Source organism: Gopherus evgoodei, chromosome 1 (assembly GCF_007399415.2).
Source record: "Gopherus evgoodei ecotype Sinaloan lineage chromosome 1, rGopEvg1_v1.p, whole genome shotgun sequence".
NCBI classification, from domain to species: Eukaryota; Metazoa; Chordata; order Testudines; family Testudinidae; genus Gopherus; species Gopherus evgoodei.
This window is the reverse complement of record NC_044322.1, coordinates 138,617,335-138,640,401: the sequence shown is the minus strand read 5'-3', so window position 1 is coordinate 138,640,401 and position 23,067 is coordinate 138,617,335. Positions and strand designations below refer to the sequence as shown.

The window sequence follows — 23,067 nt, the reverse complement described above, 5'->3', positions numbered from 1 at the left end:
GGTTTATGATCACAGTCAAGGCTTGAAGAAAAGATAACAGATTACGGTTTTTATTTTCCTATGCTGTAATCAGTGTCTATTTTCTTTGTTTCCTTGCATTATTTTCTCCACCCTCTTCTATAGTTCCTGTCCCTTTGTTACTCTGTTACTACAGAGAGTTCACCACATGCACCCACCTATACGTGACCATTCACAAAACTCAATCTCACTCTTTTTCCCAGGATTTGAAAAGTTTACTAGATGAGTAATATTATAGGTTGGGCTGGCACCACAGCCTATTATTAAGGATGCCCACACTGTTTTCAGTTTCTTATAATGTTGCCAAAATGTAGTTGTTCAGACTGTAGTTTCCATGATGGGTGTCTATCCCAGGTTCAATTTTTTTGGAAAATTTCAACCAATATGGTCCAGCCATTTCCAACAATGTAGCTAAGGAAAAATACATTGTTGTGCCCTTGTTAAAAAAGTCTGACAACCTTCTCTTTTCATCGGTGGCTGTTGTGTCAGGGATGTACGTTTTTCCTGCCACGCAAAAAGCTGCTCAAATTTGGCCAACTTATAAACCTCTAAAGATGTTTAGTTTACACATGTTCAAAAGAGATTCAGATTATAGCGTCTTAATTCCCCAAAAATTCCATCTGCACTGAGCTGGACTTTTCCTGAAGTTGCAGCTCCGAGCTGCTAAGGACCATGCCAGGTCCAGGCACCTGAACTGAAAGCAAGAAGTCTGTTTGTAGTGTGCTCTCAATGATACCCCTGCCCATACACATTGGGCCCAGATAGCGTGGAGGAGGAAGCAGTCAAATTCAAATGCAGAGGGGACAAGAGCCAGACATGCAGGGAAGGCAAGGGGAATAGATTGGGACAAGTAGTCTGGGGAAGCAGAGGGAAGCCAGAAACTGAGACTGGCAGCTGAAAGAAAGGATGAGGGGAGATAGCTCTGATGCAAAGCTGGGATGCAAGTGGAGAACTAGAATTGGTTGGACAAAAGACAGGTACAAGGAGGTGGGACACAGATTGGATGAGAAGCCCAGAGAGGGAAATTGGAACTGAGACACAACTAAAGGGTGGATTAGGGGAGAAAGACTGGATGATGAGCTGGTAGGGGGTGTATTATAACCTAGTCCCAGATTTGGACCTTAGCGTCCAAAATATGGGGGTTAGCATGAAAACCTCCAAGCTTAGTTACCAGCTTGGACCTGGTAAAGCTGCCACCACCCAAAAAATTAGAGTGTTTTGGGGCACTCTGGTCCCCCCAAACCTTCCCTGGGGACCCCAAGACCCAAATCCCTTGAGTCTCACAACAAAGGGAAATAAACCTTTTCCCTTCCCCCCTCCAGGTGTTCCTGGAGAGACACACAGAAGCAAGCTCCGTGAATCTAAACAGAGGGATTCCACCCTCCCCGTTCCCAGCCTTGGAAAACAGAAGTACCGAGAGCTAATTTCTCTTCCCCCCCTCACCCAGAGGGAATGCAAAGTCAGGCTAGTAAATCTAACACACACAGATTTCCCCCTGACTTCTTCCTCCCACCAATTCCCTGGTGAGCACAGACTCAATTCCCTGGAGTTCCCCACTAAAGAAAAACTCCAACAGGTCTTAAAAAGAAAGCTTTATGTAAAAAGAAAGAAAAATACATAAAAATGGTCTTTGTATCAAGGTGAAAAATACAGGGTCAATTGCTTAAAAGAAATACGAATAAACAGCCTTATTCAGAAAGAATACAATTTAAAGCACTCCAGCAACTATACCATGTAAATACAAAAAAATATATATAAATCACTATCTGATCTTTTGTACTTACAACTGGGAAACAGAAGATTAGAAAGGCAGGAAACAGAGATCCTCTCATAGCCGAGAGAGAGATAGTCACAAGACAAAGAACTCAGACACCAACTTCCCTCCACCCAGACCTGAAAAAGTCTGGTTTCCTGATTGGTTCTCTGGTCAGTTGCTTCAGATACTTCTTTCCAGGTGAAAGAGATGTTAACCCTTAGCTATCTGTTTATGACACGCCCCCCAAATTGCAGACAGTGGGGAAGCTCACTGGCGGCGATTTCCTCCTAGAACTTTAAACTAAACAGATTAATACAACACATGCACCGTTACATATACCACTAAGTATATAACTAACAGACTTTTACAGTTTAAGAACACTTTTTAACTACTGGATTTTGGGAAACCCTTATGGGATAGTGCATCCGCTACTTTGTTAGAAGCTTCTGAGATGTGCTGAATTTTAAAATTAAAATTTTGGAGAGCTAAACTCCAACGAAGAAGTTTCTTGTTGTTCCCCTTGGCAGTATGAAGCCACTTTAGTGCAGCATGGTCAGTTTGTAGCTTGGAACCGCCATCCCCAAACATATGGGCGTAGCTTTTCCAGGGCGTACACAATGGCATAGCATTCCTTTTCACTGACTGACCAGTGACTTTCCCTCTCAGACAGTTTCTTGCTGAGAAACACGACAGGATGGAAGTTGTGATTCGTTGCTTCCTGCATGAGTACTGCTCCTATACCACGCTTAGATGCATCCGTGGTTACTAGGAATGGCTTGTTAAAGTCTAGGGCCCTGAGCACAGGGTCAGACATGAGCGTTGCCTTAAGTTGGGTAAAGGCCTTTTGACACTTATGAGTCCACTTAACTGCATTTGGCTGGGTCTTTTTGGTCAGGTCGGTCAGTGGGGCAGCGATTTGGCTGTAGTGTGGTACAAATTGCCTGTAATACCCGGCCAAGCCTAAGAAGGATTGGACCTGCTTCTTGGACCATGGGACAGGACACTTTTGGATAGCATCCACCTTGGCCTGTAGGGGGTTTATGGTTCCTCGACCCACCTGGTGCCCCAGGTAAGTCACTCTGTTTTAGCCTATTTGACACTTTTTGGCCTTAACAGTTAGTCTGGCCTGCCTGATGCGCTCAAAGACCTTTTCCAGGTGTAGTAGGTGTTCGGGCCAGGAGTCCGAAAAAATGGCCACATTATTGAGGTAGGCAACTGCATATTCTCCCAGTCCTGCTAGTAGACCATCTACCAGCCTCTGGAAGGTGGCGGGTGCATTTCGAAGGCCGAAAGGAAGGACATTAAATTCATACACCCCTGCATGGGTGACGAATGCTGACCTCTCCTTGGCAGGTTTATTTAGCGGTATTTTGCCAGTACCCCTTGGTTAAATCTATTGTAGAGATGAACTGGGCCCGTCCCAACTTCTCCAATAGCTCATCGGTGCGTGGCACTGGATAGTTGTCCGGACGAGTTACCGCATTTAGCTTACGGTAGTCCACGCAAGAGCGTATTTCCCCATCTGGTTTGGGTACCAGAATCACTGGAGATGCCCATGCACTGGTAGATGAGCGGATTATACCCATCTGTAGCATGTTCTGGATCTCCCGTTCTATAGCAGCTTGCGCATGAGGAGACACCCGGTAGGGTGGGGTTCTAATGGGGTGAGCATTACCTGTGTCAATGGAGTGGTATGCCCATGCAGTCCGTCCTGGGGTGGCTGAGAACAACGGGGGGAAGCTAGTGCACAGCTCCTTTATTTTTCGCCGCTGCAGACATTCCAGGGTGGTTGAGAGGTTCACCTCTTCCACGCCACCGTCTTTTTTCCCATCGTAGTAGACACCGTCAGGCCACTCAGCATCATCTCCCTGGACTGTAAACTGACAAACCTGTAAGTCTCTGGAACAGAAAGGCTTGAGAGAATTAACATGATACACTCTGGGCTTTAGTGAGGAATTGGGAAATGCTATGAGGTAGTTCACAGTTCCCAGGTGCTCTTGGACCGTGAATGGCCCTTCCCATGATGCTTCCATCTTATGGGCCTGTTGCGCCTTCAAGACCATAACCTGGTCTCCTACCTTGAAGGAACGTTCTCTGGTATGTTTGTCATACCAGGCCTTTTGCTCTTCCTGAGCATCCTTTAGATTTTCTTTAGCAAGGGCTAAAGAGTGTCGGAGGGTGCTTTGTAGGTTGCTTACAAAGTCCAGAATGTTAGTTCCTGGAGAAGGCGTAAACCCCTCCCATTGCTGCTTTACCAACTGTAATGGCCCCTTAACCTCGTGACCATACACAAGTTCAAACAGTGAAAACCCTAAACTGGGATGTGGTACAGCCCTATAGGCAAACAGCAACTGCTGCAACACTAGGTCTCAATTATTGGAGTATTCGTTGACGAATTTTCGTATCATGGCCCCCAAAGTTCCATTAAACCTTTCCACCAGGCCATTGGTTTGATGGTGGTACAGGGTGCCAACCAAGTGGTTCACCCCATGCGTTTCCCGCAGTTTTTGCATGGTCTCTGCCAGGAAATTAGATCCTGAATCAGTAAGGATGTCGGAGGGCCAACCTACCCTGGCAAAAATGTCTGTTAGGGCCAGGCACACAGTGTTAGCCCTGGTGTTGCCTAGAGCTACTGCTTCCGGCCATCGGGTAGCAAAGTCCACGAAAGTCAGTACGTACTGCTTTCCTCTGGGCGTCTTTTTTGGGAAAGGACCCAGAATATCCACAGCTACTTGCTGAAATGGGACCTCAATTATGGGGAGTGGCTGGAGAGGGGCCTTGACCTGGTCTTGAGGCTTTCCTACTCTTTGGCATACCTCACAAGACCGGACATACTTGGCAACGTCCTTGCCCATCCCCTCCCAGTGAAAGGACTTCCCTAACCGGTCCTTGGTTCTGTTCACCCCAGCATGGCCACTGGAATGATCATGGGCTAAGCTTAAGAGCTTCCCCCGGTACTTAGTTGGAACCACCAACTGTTTTTGCGGCTGCCATTCTTCCCGGTGTCCACCAGAAAGAATCTCCTTGTATAAAAGTCCTTGGTCTATAACAAACCGGGATCGATTAGAAGAGCTGAGAGGCGGTGGGGTGCTCCGTGCCGCCGCCCAAGCTTTCTGAAGGCTGTCATCTGCTTCCTGCTCAGTCTGGAACTGTTCCCTTGAGGCTGGAGTCACCAGTTCTTTTTCAGACTGGGGACTTGGGCTTGGTCCCTCTGGAAGCGATGTAGGTGATGGGGTTGTTTCCATTGCTGGTGAACCGCTCTCTGCTGGCGCACCTGAGGGTATTTCAGGCTCTGGCTGAGCCTTTTGGGTATGGCTGTCTGTTGCTTCTGCCAGTTCTGGCTCGCTGGCGCCCTCTGGCGTTGAGTTTGAAGATGTGGTTGCACTTGCTGGTGCTGGTTGCTGTTCCAGTTCCGGGCCTGGGACTGGAGGCGCTGTGGCTGTTTCAGTGGTTGGCATGGAATCCGGGTCCACTACCTCTGTTTGGGTCTCTGGTAACACAGACGGGGCGTCTGTGGACGGGTCAGGAACAGGAATGGGTCTGGAAGCTTGCCTGGTTTGGCTACATGTAACCATTTCCACTCCTTTGGCCCGCTTCACCTGGTTGGCCAAGTCTTCCCCCAGTAGCATGGGGATAAGATAATTGTCATAGACTGCAAAAGTCCACATTCCTGACCAGCCTTTGTACTGGACAGGCAGTTGAGCTGTAGGCAAGTCTACAGCTTGTGACTTGAAGGGGTAAATTGTCACTTGGGCCTTTGGGTTGATGAATTTGGGGTCTACAAAGGATTGGTGGATAGCTGACACTTGTGCCCCCGTGTCTCTCCACGCAGTAACCTTCATTCCGCCCACTCTCAAATTTTCCCTACGCTCCAAGGGTATTTGAGAGGCATCTGGGCCTGGGGATCTTTTGGGTGATGGTGGTGTAATGAACTGCACTCGGATGGCGTTCTTTGGACAGTTGGCCTTGATATGTCCCAGTTCATTACACTTAAAGCATCTTCCATCTGATGCGTCACTGGGTCGAGGTGAGTTACTGGAGACTGGTGACGTGGAAGAATAGTGTGTCTGTGGCTTTACTTGGGTTGTAGATGGGGTTTTTGGCTGCCCTCGGTTGTAGGGTTTATGGTCGGTGTGCCCTCTGGGGTATTCATTCCCCTTGACAGTAGCTTTCTTGCTTTCTGCCACTTCCATCCATCTGGCTCCAATCTCCTCCGCCTCGGTGAGATTTTTGGGTTTTCCATCTTGTATGTACCGTGTTATGTCCTCAGGAACACCATCCAGGAACTGCTCCATTTGTATGAAGAGGTGCAGTTCTTCCAAGGATTTAACATTGTGTCCTGATATCCAGGCCACATAATTTTTCCCAACGTAGTAGGCGTGTTTGGGAAATGACACATCTGGTTTCCACTTTTGTGTTCTGAAACGCTGACAGGCATGATCCGGGGTGATCCCCATTCTGTATCTGGCCTTGGTTTGAAAAAGTTTATAGTCATTCATGTTCTTCTTAGGCATTTCAGCTGCCACCTCTGCTAAAGGTTCACTGAGCTGTGGCCTCAATTCTACCATGTACTGGTTTTCAGGGATGCTGTACCCAAGACAGGCTCTTTCAAAATTTTCCAAGGCCTCGGTGTCATCATCTGCCTTGTAGGTGGGAAATTTCCTGTGCTGTGGAACAATCATTGGCGCAGGGTTGTTAGGGTTGGCTGTGTCTTGCTTAGCCTTTTCTAATTCCATGGTCTGGCGGTGTGCATCCCTCTGGAGTTCTATCTTCTTCTTCTTGTTTCCTTCTGTGTGCCACCTCTTCTTCTAGTTTTCTTTTGTGGGCTGCCTCTTTGGCTGCTTGTTCTCTTTTGTAGGCTGCCAGTTTGATGCTTTCTTCCTTTTCTTTCAGCTCCACCTCTTTTTGTCTTTTTTCCAGTTGTCGCCTGTGTTCAGCTTCTTTGATTTGTTCTTCTGCCTCCCTTTTTTCCTTGGAAGTCATGGTTCCTGTTTTCGTGTTGGGATGCCCTCTGGTGTTTATTGGCTGAACTGCAGGCTCTGTTGCCTCCTGGGGTCTGCCTAGCAACAGTGCCTTTTTCCCTTTCTTCCTCTAGCTAATCTTTTAAATGTAAAGTAAACCAGAAAAACCACTTTATTTGACTCCTAATGGGAGTGCTATTGTGTGACAAAAGACCCTTAATAGCTCCTTAATGGTTCCTTGTTTAATATGCAAGCCACAACTGCCAGAGAGAGCAGAAAAAAAAATTCTCTCTGGTTCCCTTTAAAACCAAACTGTTTCTCTCTGCTTAAAAGCCCCTAGCAGAGAAAAGAAAAATATAATATTCCTACTGGCTTCTGGATTCTATCTATCCCACCTCTGCCACCATATCATAACCTAGTCCCAGATTTGGACCTTAGCGTCCAAAATATGGGGGTTAGCATGAAAACCTCCAAGCTTAGTTACCAGCTTGGACCTGGTAAAGCTGCCACCACCCAAAAAATTAGAGTGTTTTGGGGCACTCTGGTCCCCCCAAACCTTCCCTGGGGACCCCAAGACCCAACTCCCTTGAGTCTCCCAACGAAAGGAAATAAACCTTTTCCCTTCCCCCCTCCAGGTGTTCCTGGAGAGACACACAGAAGCAAGCTCCGTGAATCTAAACAGAGGGATTCCACCCTCCCCGTTCCCAGCCTTGGAAAACAGAAATACCGAGAGCTAATCTCTCTTCCCCCCTCCCTCACCCAGAGGGAATGCAAAGTCAGGCTAGTAAATCTAACACACACAGATTTCCCCCTGATTTCTTCCTCCCACCAATTCCCTGGTGAGCACAGACTCAATTCCCTGGAGTTCCCCACTAAAGAAAAACTCCAACAGGTCTTAAAAAGAAAGCTTTATGTAAAAAGAAAGAAAAATACATAAAAATGGTCTTTGTATCAAGGTGACAAATACAGGGTCAATTGCTTAAAAGAAATATGAATAAACAGCCTTATTCAGAAAGAATACAATTCAAAGCACTCCAGCAACTATACCATGTAAATACAAAAAAAAACATATAAATCACTATCTGATCTTTTGTACTCACAACTGGGAAACAGAAGATTAGAAAGGCGGGAAACAGAAGATTAGAAATGCAGGAAACAGAGATCCTCTCATAGCCGAGAGAGAGATAGCCACAAGACAAAGAACTCAGACACCAACTTCCCTCCACCCAGACCTGAAAAAGTCTGGTTTCCTGATTGGTCCTCTGGTCAGGTGTTTCAGATTACTTCTTTCCAGGTGAAAGAGACGTTAACCCTTAGCTATCTGTTTATGACAGGGTTGGAACTAGTTGGGCTAGGATCCTGGAGACAAGGAGCCAGGACGATGTGGGGGTGAAGCTCGGATTTGTTGGGCAAGAAGACTGGAATGAGAAGCCTGAGGAGTGGAGACTGGGATTGGCTATGTGAGAAGAGTGGGACAGGGACGAAAAGCCAAGGGTGGAGAAAAGACAGGACTGTGACACAGACAGGATGGAGGTGATGGGATAGTAGGGGTCAAGGCTGGGGGAATGGGCAGAAGAGTCTCTGTCTCCTGAAACTGGAATGGAACCCAAGATTTGAGTCTCACCATTACCTCTAGAGTCAGCAAATATCTATAAAACCCACTAGAAAAGTGTCCCAACCCATCCCCCTGTAATGCACAGAGGACAACACCTACTATTGCTACCAGTTACTCCGTTAGCTCAAATAGAAGAGGCCTATGTGGTGGATCTAGAGGTTCCAACCCTGTTGGTGAACCACATAGATGGCAATATGATGCCACAGGATGGAATCTGTTTTTCAGTTTGCTTTTTTAAAATAAAAATAAACTAGCTATATTAAAAGAATATTAAGGTTGCAAAGTCCAGCACTCAAGAGTTAAGAAATGTCAGAATTAAGGTTGCTTATCTGCAGTAAATAAGGCCTAGGGCCACATACCGAACAATGAGAAAACAAAAGTTTGAGTAGCTGCTTATTAAGTGAGCATCGTCCAATAAAGTAACAGTTTTTTGTAATATTTATATAAATTAATCAGTCACGTTTATATTGTAATGCTTTGATTGTTTTAATGTTTTTATTATGTATTAACTATCTTACAGTTAAGATTGCTATAGTGATTACATTTTTGTGTGAGAGATTTTCATTAACAGTTTTCCTTGAAATGTCCATTCTGTATAAACACTTCAGTCAGATAAAACAAAACTTTGTTTAACTATTTATTCCAGAAATATGTGAAATCAGCCCTAAAAATCAGCAATTTTAAAAACTGGTTTTGGGGGTTTGTTTAAGGCAGAACATTTTGCAGGCCCACACAGTCTATACAGATGCTTACAAATACCATTTGAAGTAAAGCAGATACCGGGAGTACATTACAGATCAGTTTCACATAATAAAGAAAAAATACCTTATCAATGATGGTATCAATTTTCCCTTCTTCTACGGACTTCTTTATATTTTGTGCTGTTTCAGCAACCGATTCAGATATCTTTTTTGTAGCAGCAGTTGCAAAATTGAAGAGATAATCTTTCACATATGAAAAGAGATTAGAGTTTTAAATATTTTGTTATATTGAATTCTTTAATTATATTTTCTTTTCTCTTTGTACATTTTTAGACACCTAATCTGAAAGCCATGTTTATAACAAAAGTTCTAAAACAGAATTGCTTAAACTGGCTTCTTTGTACTCCAGAAGGCCTCTTTGGAGGTGAACTGTATATTTCTATCCTTTTTAAAATTCTTGTCTCTTAGGGATGGAACTGTATGTTTGGCCAAAACTTTTTTTTTGGTAAGCTGATAAGCTATTACACATCTGAAGTTCCTTTTCATTTAATGAGACATTCATCACGTTCTTTGGACCACTAGACACTACCACAATTTAAATAATATTCAGACAAACTATGAAGAAGCTACTAGCCTTTAAATGTGTGACAAACAACTTAATATTGAGGTACCTTGAAATGATGTGGGATTAGTTTATTTTTCAGATATATGCTTATGGTACCATGTAAATATCTAGAGAGACAGATTTAGTAGGTGTAAAGTTTTCTATAATCTTACTTGTAATTCAGTTTATCTGATGCCAATAAATTGGTACAATTTAACACTGTGATAATACTAGGATTTTATGCAGAAGTAATTTTAAATCTAAATAAAGTGGTGAATATCAAAAGAGGAATAATTGAGAATGTGATTTAGAATCCAAGGGGCATCAGAAGAGAGGAGTGAAACATTTTAATCGTTCCAGGAAGGTCAAGCTGAAAGTCTAAAAACTGTCGACTTTCAGAAACAACTGACACTTCAGGTATTGCCACTCTTTCTTCCAAGAAGAATACCTAAGCTTTCTTCCCTTTCTAGAATTTCAGGTCTACAAGACAATCTGAATGTCATATTAACTTAATACTTTAAAAAAAAAAAGCTATAACTTTTATCCTCACTATGATATACAAAACAGTGGGCTGTTTTGCTTATCCTGACACAAAAAGTTAAGAAGAACAGGAAGAGTGAACTGGACTCTGAACTAGATGATATTGCCTAACCCAGATGTTAATCACATATAAATTGCTAAACGTTTTTAAGAATAATGTGAAACAGATCCTTGCCCTTTTTTGCTGGTGAAAACCACCAAAGGCCGATGTCTGCTACTAATGGACATCATCAACTCCTTCTGAGAAATGACACTGCTAATGCTCGTGAAATATTCAATAGTCCATCCAATTTTCAAAAAAACATACTCAGTGAAGATGACCTCTCCAAACACTTTCCTTTGTCTAACCTCCATTCCTAAGAAAAGCCACCGAGAAAGCAGTGACAGCAAAGATCTAGCACATGGTATCTGTTACCCTGGGTGCTTCACAATTAGGATTCAGACTGTGATGTGTATAGGAACTAAATGGGACTTTCCTTATGACAATGGAGGTAAAAATAAACTCTCATGCAGCCCAGGAAGGATGCTTAGATACTATGGCTATCAATGCAATATAAGAGCTGAATTAGATAGGACACACACGATTGCTATCTATTTAACATTACTGAACCTCTCCACAAGTTATGACAATCTATCGAAATGTGCCACTGACCCACTTACATAAGTAGACATGCCTGGAGTAGACAGAATAGCATTACAATGACTTCATTTATTCCTCCAGCAGAACCCAGAAAGGGCTAATGTGCAACTATGTTTTTCCCCAAAAACCTTCACCTGCTGAATGGATCTCTGTTGTTCTGTTTAATATCTACATTAGACAGCTCAGAGAGGTAATGAGACAGTACAGTTTACTAGTAACAATATACTCACAACACGCAGCAGTACATCTCATAAGGACATAAGAATGGCCATACTGGGTCAGACCGGTGGTCCATCTAGCCTAGTATCCTGTCTTCCAACAGTGGCCGGTGCCAGATGCTTCACAAGGAGTGAACAGAACAGGGTAATTTAACGAGTGATCCAGACCCTGCTACCCAGTCCCAACATCTAGCAGTCTCCTTTGCCACAGATACAACCAATATCAAACAGGTGTCAGTGCCTAATAATAATCAACTAAAATTCATTTTGGCCAAGACATAAGTAATGCTAGTCAGAATTTATACACCAGAATTAGCTGCCTCACTGTCCTCCCCCTTCCATCAAAGACACCAACCCCTCCAACTGTCAAAGTAGTACAAAGCCTCAGGTTTTTGATAATAGCCAAGAAAGCTACACTGAATCAGCGATGAAAAACGTCTTTTATTCCACTTTCAGATTACTGCGCAACCTTGCTCCCAATGATCTGGTCACTCAATTATTATATTCACTAAATTTGGGTCTGAAGCTAGCAGCAGTAGAGAGGATACAGCTCTTTTAGAAAATGTAATAATCTGCAATAGGGCAGGCCATCACAAGAACATCAGCCCCATATTTGTCCTTCCACTGGCTACCAATTTTCTTCCATTGAAAATTCAAAGCCTTAGTCTTGATAGTCAAAGCCATCTACGCATTAGGACTCAGCTATACCAGAACAACCAATCAAGACAGCTACACTACTCTAGGCACAATGCAGTTCACAAAGTCCAAGCAAAACATATGAAATCTAGGAACAAATCATTCTTGTTAAAAGGGGGTTAGCTGTAGAAATGGGTTCTAAAGGAGATCAGACAAATTTCAGAGTTTCAGAGGACAATTTCAAAGTTTCAGAGGACACTGTGGACCCTGCTCTTTGACAATGCTTCCCCATCACAACCAAATTAATGGGGAATACAGCCTTCTGTGTTTTATCCAGTCAAAGTGGTACAGGAAAGCAAACCTCTCAAATGTTATCTGTTAATAGCCTTACTTATTCAGAGGACATGTCAATAAAATAAAATGTCATAGTTTGGTGTACTATACAAAAAACTTTTCATGCAAAAATTTTATTGCACTTTACAAACTACACTATATTATTTTCTATGCACACATCACTTCTCCCACCAACTGAGGTGAATACAACAGGTGTTTAAAGGAAAACTATCAATCTTGCCACACCTCTGTCTGATGAAAACAGCCTACTTATTATTTATAAGAAAGCTCACCGTAACTGAAAGATTAGAGAGAATACTTTAAAAAAATATTTTCAGTCTATTTTTACTTCAGAGAGCAGTTTATATAGTCAGTTTCTCATAGCAACAGTGGAAATAACCACATTTAAAAAGTAGGGAAATGTGCCACTGGAACTTTGGGGTAAGGTTCATATCCAAAACTACTTTTTTTTTTTAAAAGCTGTATCATGATTTCAAATTTGGTGGTGTCCCTTGAACAGTGCACAGTGACATCACAGAATTGTTAAGAACACCTCGCTCATATACATTCTATTGTCACTGTTTTTATAACTAAATTATTGACATCAGAAACACTGAAACTTGGAGTTGAGACTATAGAATGACACCTCATTTTCAGCTTCTAACTTCATTTGCATGGATGTCTCTTGAAAGTCCTGATTAAGGTAAAAGAGATACAGAAGAGGTCCAAATTTGTAAAATGCAGAATGATGCATGTCAACTGGGTACATATCATAAACCTATATCACAATTATATCACCTAATGTAATTCATACATGATTTGCAAAGCCTAGGCAAGTGAAAGAGATGATTGGAGTCTCTTGAAAGGTAAATCCTGAGAATTGAAGAGCCTGACTTGAAACACCACTTAGCAGCTAGCATAGACAATGTGACACCTTTAAAATTGTTTGCTGGTGATATTGTAAACCATGCTCCTTCCTTTAAACCAGGGGTTCTCAAACTAGGGGTCAGGATCCCTCAGGGGGTCACAAGGCAATACATGGGGGGTCGTGAGCTGTCAGCTTGCACCCAAAACTCTGCTTGCCTCCAGCATTTATAATGGTGTTAAATATATTTAAAAGGGTGTTTAATTTATTAGGGGGGTTGCACTCAGAGGCTTGTGATATGAAAGGGGGGTCACCAGTAAAAAAAAGTTTGAGACAGGCTGCTTTAAACATGTTGTTTAAAGCAGCATGTCTCAAACTTTTTTACTGGTGACTCCTTTCATATCATGGTGTCTACACTAGATGTTATGATGTCTTGACTAGGGAAAAAGATGTGTTAACTCAAACAAGCCACTTCAACACAACCGAAACCCCACTTAATGCCAGTGCAGACACAGTTTAACAGCTTTACCTGATTTTAACAGGTCAAGTTATGGGTCCCATTTACGCTATAACTTGACCTGCTAAAATCAAGTTCAAGGTATTAAATTAGACCTACCTGGTGTTGAGTGGTTTTCAACAACTACATTACCTGGATTTTTAAAAAGACACCTTTTCCTATAGTCTAACTAGAGCCTAAGGGATAACATGATTTTTAAGAAGCACCTTTCTGACAGGCCTACACCCAGTTATTGTACCAGTATAACTATTTCAGTCAAGGCACTGATTTTTTTTTAACTGAATTAGTCACACTGGTAAAACCCTCCTTTACTTATACAAGTAAAAAAGTGACTTACTGCTATAGCTTACTCTGCTTTCCTTATGGTACTAAGTTAGCCAAGTATAAGAGACCTTTATATCTGTATTACTGCATCAACACTTAGAGGGGATTGTGCCACTTTAATAAAAGTTAGACAATTTTTGTGTGGCGATAAACTCTATGATACCCCCATCAGCTGACCTTATTTATTTATTAAGATATTTCTATTTCCACCACCCCTGCAGGAAGTTCTCCCACCCCCAGAGTGTTATAGTATGGTGTAAAGAGCATCTGTATTATTTTCCCCAAACACCTTTTTAGAGTTAACCCATCCTGTGACGCTCTAGGTGAGACTTGGGGAGGGTGTGAAGGCAGAAGAGCAAGTCCCATGGGGATGAGTAATAAACTGTGTGCAGAGGCAGCGTGGGGATGGGGGAAGAGAGGGTAGGTGTTTGGGTTGCAGGGCCAAATAGAATCATAGATTATTAGGGTTGGAAGGACCTCAGGAGATCATCTAGTCCAACCTCCTGCTCAAGCAGGACCAATCCCCAAATCGTCCCCTCAAGGATTGAACTCAAAACCCTGGGTTTAGCAGGCCAATGCTCAAACCACTGAGCTATCCCTCTCCCCAATCAACGTGGGGGAAAGGGATCAGCATCTGTGGGGAGGGCAGCTGCCAGGGCTGGTGTGTGTGGTGACAGGGATAAAGTAACTTGTCAGTGTCTGGGGGAATGCAGTCCGGGGTGTCAGTGTGGGGCTGGGTGGGATCTGTGTGGGGACGGCAATGGTGTGGGGGGGGGAGTGCCGGGGGGAAGGGGGTAAATGGGGACGAGAGGTCTGTCGGCTGGGGGCTGCCGGGCCGGGCGCGGAATCCCCGCAAAGCAGCAGGCCCGCGACCGTGAGAAGGCGGCTCCCCCTGCGGGCCGCGGGCAGGACACTCACTGCCGAGTCCTTTGGCCTGGCTGAGGAGTGGATCCGCATCCACCTGCTCCTGGCTCCGCACAGCCGGGTCCCCGCCCGCCGCCGCCTCCTCCCCTTCGGCGCCCCCGGCTTCGCTCCGCTCCCCGAGGCTGCTGCTCCCTTCGGGCGGCGGCTTCTGCTCCTCGCCCGCCCGCTCCAGCCCGAACCAGCTGCCCAGACCCCGCAGCATCCCGCAGGAGGCGGCCTCGGCCGCTCGCGGTGCCGGACTCCGGCGGTTATTGGCCCCCCCGCAGCCGCGCCCAACGGCTGTAACGGAAGCACCCACGGAGCGAGAGCGACACAACACAGTACCCGGAAATCGGGGTCTAGTCTCGCCGTTCCGCGTTACGTCACTTCCGTAGGCTACAGGGCAAAGACGCTCTGTATTTCCTCTCTATTCCTCTCATGGGGAGGGGGAAGGAAGAGACAGGTGAGGGGCGGAGCGGGTGGCTGGGAGAACGGAGGAAGAGGGGGTAGCGGTGGGGAAGCAAAGGAAAGGGGGCAGTCAGTGGGGTACTACAAGGGGGGAGGATTTGGGTGCAGGAGCTTACTGCTCTCCCGCAAGTTCTCCCACGTGGGGATTTTTCATTGAAGTCAATGGCAAGTGCGCGTGCAAAAAGATTGCAGGCTCGCTGTTCCTGGAAGGCAAGGAGGGAGAGGGTGATCTACTATGTTCTCCCACCACTGCCGACGACACGGTTTGGGGTTTTGTTTAGTTTTTACACACACATGCTATTTTGTAAATAAGTACATTTCCCCTGCAGCACTTTTGTCACCTCAACCCCTGTGATCTTATACATGCAAACGTACGCCCTGGTCATGCATGCATGTACTTAATTTTTAGTACCGATGAATAGTCACATGAAGTCATATGGCACTTCCCATGTGTGTAAAATTCAGCATGTGAATAATCGGGACCATACATTGTAAGCTGCTTTTGGCAGGGTGCTGTCATTTGTGTTTGTCAATAAGTACTATGGCTCTGTAAAAATAATAATGTTAAACCTGACAATGCTTTTTTAAGATTATGTCTTCAAGTTTTGGTGGCTTTCTCCGTATAGACATATTATAATGGAAGACCAACAAATTCCAAAGTGTATGTATCAAGGAGTGCAGCTACACAACTGGGGATAACGTGGGTGCCAGAAGCTTCGGTGGTGCAATAAAATTGCTGGTGATGGCCATAAACTGAATATACAGCCTAAGCACATAGCCAGACATGATCCAGGTGGCCCTGAATCTGCAAGAAGGCTGGATTCCTTTAGGATTTGCCATGATGATGGTGTCTCCACATAGTGGTCAAGTGGAGTTAGCAAAGGTGATATAGGATGAGACCCTTCTGAGAACTGAGAGGTAAGCATAAAGAGACACTGACAGAATCAGATCAGTACATGATGGAGGAGAATGTTTGAAATGAATCAAAAAGATCTATGTTATATATAAAATTACATTTAATAAAAATAAAACTAAATTCTGAATAATCTGGAAAGAGATTTATCATGCTCTGTCTTTCAAAGCTCAATTCTGTATTGTGTTTGGAGCAGCCATTTAAATCAGCATGAGTTCTGTGTTCACAGTGGCTGCAAATCAAGGTGGTCAAGAAGACGACCTTTAGAAAAAGTTTGCTCTTCTTTTCAATAGTGAAATAAAGCATCTTCTTATCTGATCTCAATGTTGCTGTTATAAGTCTCCAAAATTTTGAAATTACTTATAAATCTTGAGTCAGTAACTTGCATCAGAATAAGTGAAGGCAGCATTTGACCAAACATTTTATTTCCTATTTTCCAGTCCCTCAAATCAGGAACAGTTGCACCAGGTCTCTAATAACTCTTCTTCTTAATCACTTTGCACGCTTATATTTAAATTCCTTTTCGAGTGAGATTCCAATCAGTTAAGTCAATAGGACTCTGCACAGCTGCAAGGGTTCAACTACGTGAATTTAACTGCATGATCAGGACCTAAATCCCAGTGCAAGGAGATGGACTGGTGCTAACATCATTTACATCCATTGTCTGCATCACTCACATTCTTCAGCAGAAATTCCCAAGGGATTGGAAAAATCAAGAAAAAATCAGATCTATTAGTAATGTAAATATCGTGGAGACTTGAAAGCAGTAGCAGTAGTAGGGTGAGAACAGTGGGCTGTTCCGAGCTACACACGGGGGAGATTTTTTCAAGGTCAGTATTAAAAAAAATATATAGCTAGTAGCCTGGTCACAAAATGCTCATGTCAAAAATGCTCCATTACTGTACAGGAAGATGAGATAAATACATGTGCATGCCAAAAACTGTCCCAGGCTGGGGCAGGCAGATCAAGTAAAAATGCATAAGCAAAAGCGCCGGCGGGGCAAAGCAGGTAAGTTTGTGTGGAGGGCTCCGGTTTGCGAGGGGCATTACTCACCCATGGACCGCAGCCCTCTCCAGCTGCCTGGCCCGGGTCCCTTCTCCTCCCCGCGAGAGCCCCCCTCCCACCTACGGGCCGGCGCTCGGCGCTGGCGGCCGCGCGGGCTCCCTCTGGCGGCCGCCCGGACACTGCCTCTACCTCCCGCCTACGGCATCTGGGCCCGGGGAGGAGGAACCTGCAACCGCCTCCGCCGCTGAGACGCAGCCCGCGCCCAGGTAACTGCCGCCTGCCTGGCCTCCGCGGCCTCCCGCGCTGCACCCTCCTGGCCGGGGCCAAGGGGACCGGCCGCGGCAAAGGCTCCCCGGGCCGGGCAGGTCCCCCCGGGGCGCCTGAAAGCAGCGCCGCCCCGGGGACAGAGCAGCAGCTCCTCTCCCCCCGCTGCCAGGGCCGCGGGGGCCCCTAACCCCGCTCGGGCTCCCCCACTGGGCGGGCTGAAGCCCCGGGCTGCGCTGGGGTTACGGGGAAGGGGGGCGATTAGCTCCTGCCTCCTTCACCCCGGCAGCGCGACCGTGTTGCTTGCACGTGTGGATAGTCACTACGCATCTCTCCTGTAAAAACATGGGAGCCACGCCAGCTTTGCCTGAGACAGGGTGACAACGCACTGGGGCAAACACTTCGCCAGTTCCTAGCCCTCCTTGCATGTTAGGAGAATGACCCATTGCTGAAGCAGTTTGACTGGTGGTGTGGCTGGAGGAGGAAGCTATTTCACCCTCCTGATTAAAAGCACGATAGAGATAATGTTCTGCTTTCTGTGGGAGGGTTGAAAACGATTTGACTCCATCTACATGAGCAAGTGAACTCTTTTCAGCGCTAATTGAAGCTAGGCAAGGTGTTGCTGTCAGTTATTGTCAGCAACATGTATTTTTGGAGAGTAGATGGGGCCTATTGGTCCGTTATTCCTCCTTGCACTTTTCCTAATATTTTTTCATATTTAGACATCTTTAAGTCATACACTAGAGCCTCTTTTTGTCTAATGATTGGGTATATTCCAATAATTGTAGAAATTATTTCTTTTAATGGACTTCATCCTCATAGATTAGTTTTAGCAAATTTATCAACAAAAATTGGAGGCTTGTAGCTTTCTTGAGCAGGGATCATTAATACCTCCTGACGTTCAGGTCACAGATCAAATCTAGGGCCAAATAACTTTTTAGTCACGAACATGACTTATATAGTATTTGAGCCATTTTGCTGAGGGCTATTTGCAGTTCTCAACTCAATAACAATACCAACAGAAATGTGAAAAGTAAATAAATAATTCACCAGTTATACTAATTCATTTTCAATACAATGCTGAAAGTTTGAGGTACAATCCTGCAAACACTTAACTGTGAAAATAACTTGTGTTAGTAGAAGCAATTAATCATGTGAGTAAAGTTATTCATGTGTGTATTTGCGTGAGTCTGCTCATTAAAAGCATATGGCAATGGAATACTCTCAGTGGTTTTTGTTTTGTTTCCCTTTCCTAGCTAACTTTGTCAAATTCTTTCTCTGCTCATCTACAAGTCATGCGATCTTTGGAAATAATACTTTCATTTCTACAACTGAAACCATGACTTACTAAATGCTTCTAAGTTGGCTCTTAAAAGTGAAAGTAAAAGACACTGCTGTCCACAGAGCACTGCTTAGCCATGTCACCCATGTGAGTCAAAGGAGGAAATGAGACTGCTTGAACAGCTCCCTATAGAAGCTTGGCTGCCACTTTCAACAGCATTTGTGGCCTGTCAGGCCCCTTTGAAATCTTACATTCTATTGCAAAATAATGGGTTGTTTCTGAGAGCTCTTCGGCAACCTGAAGTCCCACTAAAGTTAATTTGAGTCTTTTTAATTAACTTCAATAGGAGAAGGTTTAGTCCTAATACCCCGACCCTATAAATACTCAGGGAAGTGAGTAGTCCTGTTAAATTAAACAGGGCTACTCATTTGTGTATTGTTATTGATGTGCATAACTGTATGCTTAACATTTCTAGTTTAGTATTTTTTTCCTCAGAAAGAGCGATGAAAATTGCTTGGCTGAATACAAAATGCTGTTGACAGCAGCAGTTGAAGGAGTCCAAAATACAAGTGGATGGGTCAAAAAATCTTAAAAATAAATAAATAAAATAACCCCCCTCAAAGTAGCATGGAAAAGTCAGTTATTAATAACATGGATTATTTTCCCTTTCCTATATAGAACAAAATTTATAAGTTCTGCAAGTCTTTGAAGTGTAGAACCTATGAAGTTCTAAATTAGGTTTCTGGATACTACTAGGGTTTGAAAAATCCACATGCTTACCAATAGTAAGGAGGACATATTCACTAGCTGAACTCTAACCATTTAAAAAAGTTCCTAGTCTGTATGGTTGCAAAGAAAATCTTCCACATGAGAACCAGTGTAGTAGTGCTGTTTTCTTGAGAACTCTAGCCTTTGCTCGTAGCTCATAGCTTTCCTAAGGATTAACAGATTGAAAATGATAAGACTCAGGTCCATTTTGTTGCTGCTGTCAGAAGGTGGGAAGAAGTGGTGATGGAAAAAAAATTTGTTTAGTTTCATTGTGCAGATGATTTGGAAAGCTATGATGAGCAGAAACAGACAGTAGAGATATTCATGGAGGGAACAACCAGGAGACTGTGGAAGGAGAAGAACAGGAGTTGGCAACCTTCAGCACACGGCCCATCAGGGTAATCCACTGGCAGGCCACAAGACATTTTGATCCTATGCAGGCATGGGCCCCCTGCAGCAGCCAGCCACTTCCTGCAGCTCCCATTGGCTGGGAACAGTGAACCACGGCCACTGGGAGCTGCAGGGTGCCATGCCTGCAGATGGTCAATGTAAACAAAATGTCTCGCAGCCTGCCAACGAATTACCCTGATGGGCTGCATGCTGAAGGTTGCCAACCCTTGGAGTACAGTATTAGAGACTCTTCCCTCTTCTCCTATCAGCCAGAGGAGGGATGACTGTGTGGAAGAGTCATTTGCACATTTCAGTACTACTCATCAGAGGATATAGTAGAACCTCAGAGTTACAAACACCAGAGTTACAAACGGACCAGTCAATCACATGCCTCATTTGGAGCTGGAAGTATGCAATCAGGCAGCAGCAGAGACAAAAAGTAAATAAATAAAAAATGTAAACTACTAAAAAAATGAGAGAGAAAGGTTAAATACAAGATTTGACAAGATAAAGAAACTGTTTCTGTTCCTGTTTCACATACATTAAATGGTTAAAGCAAAATATTTCTTCTTCATAGTAAAGTTTCAAAGCTGTATTAAGTCAACGTTCATTTGTAAACTTTTGAAAGAACAACCGTCAGGTTTCGTTCAGTGTTACAAACATTTCAGAGTTACGAACAACCTCCATTCCTGAGCTGTTTGTAACTCTGAGGTTGTACTATATTTTGAATAATGGAGTCCCCACTTTTGCTGGCAGAAATCCTAGCACTCTTCCTCTTCTCAGCTATAAGTGGCTGTACTGGCCAGGATGTTTTCCCTGCAGCTCACTGGTTGAGGGAGAATTTTGTGTCAGTCTCTGGCAGTAGATGTCAATTAATTTTTTCAAGCCCTTGTTTTAATATTGCTACAATAATGACATTTTATCTGATGGAGTGGCTTTTCTGGGCCTGTGCATAAGCTTTGTGATCAGGTATACATCCCACTGTGTGAACTATATTTAAAGTATTCAAAACATTATAAAATATTATCTATATGTATACATTCACATAGGTTTAAATACGTAACAATCTTTTAAAATATTTTGAGCAATTTAAAATTGCCATCTGTGAGGCAGTTTTTGTGGTCTACATAACAGCTGGGTATTATTATTATTGATATTTATTTGTTTACATTGTTGCACTTTGTTGGTTGGCCATCTCTGAAACATTAGGAGGGACATTGCTTAGCAAGAAACCTGCTCCCTTTCTGGTGATCAGCATCAGTGGAATGATGTATGTTTTGGCTAAGGGGCGAATCCAGGCAGAAGTAGAAGGACAAATAGAAGGTGACCTGAAAAGAGAATATCTACCTATCTATCTATCGAAAATTAATGTGTAAAGTAAAATTGATTTCACTTATTTTTCAAATGAGTGAAAATTTTGACATTTACGCGCCAGTCTTGCAAGTTACTCTATTTAGATAGACCCTGAAGCTGTGCAGAACACCACTGATATCAGCAGGGCTCTGCGTGGACGTAGAGGTCAGCTTTTGTGCACCGCATTGCCAACTTAGAAGCTTTGTTTTTAGCGCTGTTTTCAAGTTTTACTCTGTTTCTTGTATATACAGTACTGCAGTTGTGTACACAGCAAGTGAAATTGCCTCTAAGACACTAAAAAGGGGATTTTAAAAAATGCAAATTGTTAAGAACCAGAGAATGACGATCACAGCATGACGTCCCTTCTGTGGTTCATACTAGTGTTATATACCTTTTGCAAGTATTTTCACCAGAGTGCCAATAAATAGTTCTGCCTATCAGCAGTACTGTTACTGCTACAAGCATTAGATTTGTTTTTTTGTTTATCTTTTCAGGCCAGTTCTTTTGTGGAATTATCTCAGAAAAACAGAATTGATACAAGAATCATGTAGAGCAATAAGAGTACAAGTTTGCTTTAATACTTTCTGAGTTTGCTTGTGTTGTGAATTATGTATTTTCATGTACTCCACTCTTCTAAATTTTTCATTTCTGTATTTGTCTTTTGTCATTCTGGCCTTCTGTAGTTAACATTTTTTCAAATGTGAATGTAAAGGAACTATTTTTTTTCTTTTCCACTAGTGTTTGCTCTGTACCAAATCATTACCAGGCCTGCATTGATCCCATGGGAACTTTTTTTTTTGCCCCACATGTGAGTCTGTGTTGAGAGCGGTAAAGTGACAACCTGCCCTTCTTCCCATTCCTCAGCCAGAGGAGGATGCTGGGAGAGAGCTTTGAATTGATCAGACATCCACAACTGACAGATCTATGGAACATCCAACATGATGAGCTCCCACCACCCTGGTTCTTTCCAGCAGTGAAGTTGCGGCTTAGGGTGGGAGTTCCACACAGTATCTTCTCAGGGTAGTTCTACTACAGGATGGTAAACTTTGCTGGTGGACTCCTCACCTCATTTTTTGTATTGGCACCTGGCTAGTAGTTATCTGGTAATATGTTAAGCCATGGTCTAATTACTAGACTTCTTTTAAAGCACTATTTGTTGTTAGGCTCTCTCTGATAGAGTATTTATTGGGCAGGATTGTAAAGCTTTATCTTGTGTACACACACACACACACACACACACACACACACACACACACACACACACACACACACACACACACACACACACACACACACACACACACACACACACACACACACACACACACACACACTCCCTTCTTGTAGAGACTTTATTTAAGTTTTAAGAGCATTAGTAATTATATGCAAAACTGTGAATTGTGTTAACAAGTGCTGTACACATCTGTGTTTCCTAGGAACCATCTGAAAATACATCTCACTGTTTTTTAAACAGCTTGTGTGTTGGATTTGGATAAATACTAGTGCCTATTGTTGTCTGTTTTGCAGGCTTATTTGTGACATTGTAATGTTGGGAAGGTCTGCACTGCTTACAGCTGGAAGAAGGTAGCGTTCTGAAGATATAGCTTCTTGTATATTTTTGATCGCTATTGCATGTTCCAATGTTTTTGGATTTATTTGATATTTAATATGGAAATATTACAAATACTGTAGTTTTCATCTTTTCACTGTAATATGTCCTTGAACTCTGTATTATTGTATATCTTAGAGGATAGGAGGTTTCTGAACACGACACATCTATCTGCTGTGTAGCATGTGTTCTGAATGACAGTCTGGTACTTGTTAACTCATCTCTGACGTCTTAATAAAAGGATGAATCCATTTCATTTGCCTCTTGTCCAGTACATTAGCCCTGTTGTACTTCCTATGTCAGTTCTCCAGTGAGATACTGAGCAGAGTAATCAAACCAGATCTTTGATTCTTAGACAGAAGAAGTAAAGAAAATGTGCTGAAA

At 43.5% G+C, this 23,067-nt stretch overlaps 2 protein-coding genes across 13 annotated transcripts in view; one reads left to right on the top strand and one right to left on the bottom strand.

Annotated features, from left to right (window-relative positions):
- SYAP1 (synapse associated protein 1) overlaps positions 1 to 14,973 on the bottom strand; it is a 41,563-nt gene extending 26,590 nt beyond the window's left edge. Inside the window, exons 1-2 of the mRNA XM_030573806.1 lie at positions 14,647 to 14,973; positions 9,176 to 9,294 (exon numbers count right to left, since the gene is read on the bottom strand). Of these exons, the coding sequence (XP_030429666.1) occupies positions 9,176 to 9,294; positions 14,647 to 14,854 (327 nt within the window). The 5' untranslated portion in view covers positions 14,855 to 14,973. The remainder of the gene's footprint in view (positions 1 to 9,175; positions 9,295 to 14,646) is intronic.
- Positions 14,974 to 15,012: 39 nt separating this feature from the next.
- The window catches only part of CTPS2 (CTP synthase 2), a 165,164-nt gene continuing 157,109 nt past the window's right edge, over positions 15,013 to 23,067 (top strand). For 3 of the 12 annotated variants that reach the window (XM_030573674.1, XM_030573665.1, XM_030573730.1), the window contains exons 1-2: positions 21,813 to 21,882; positions 22,602 to 22,658. In XM_030573674.1, the coding sequence (XP_030429534.1) occupies positions 21,881 to 21,882; positions 22,602 to 22,658 (59 nt within the window). In that variant the 5' untranslated portion in view covers positions 21,813 to 21,880. Of the gene's footprint in view, positions 15,095 to 15,275; positions 16,018 to 16,888; positions 17,021 to 17,187; positions 17,284 to 21,812; positions 21,883 to 22,601; positions 22,659 to 23,067 lie in introns of those variants that run through there. The other 9 variants (XM_030573700.1, XM_030573693.1, XM_030573741.1 and 6 more) reach the window with 9 other exon arrangements.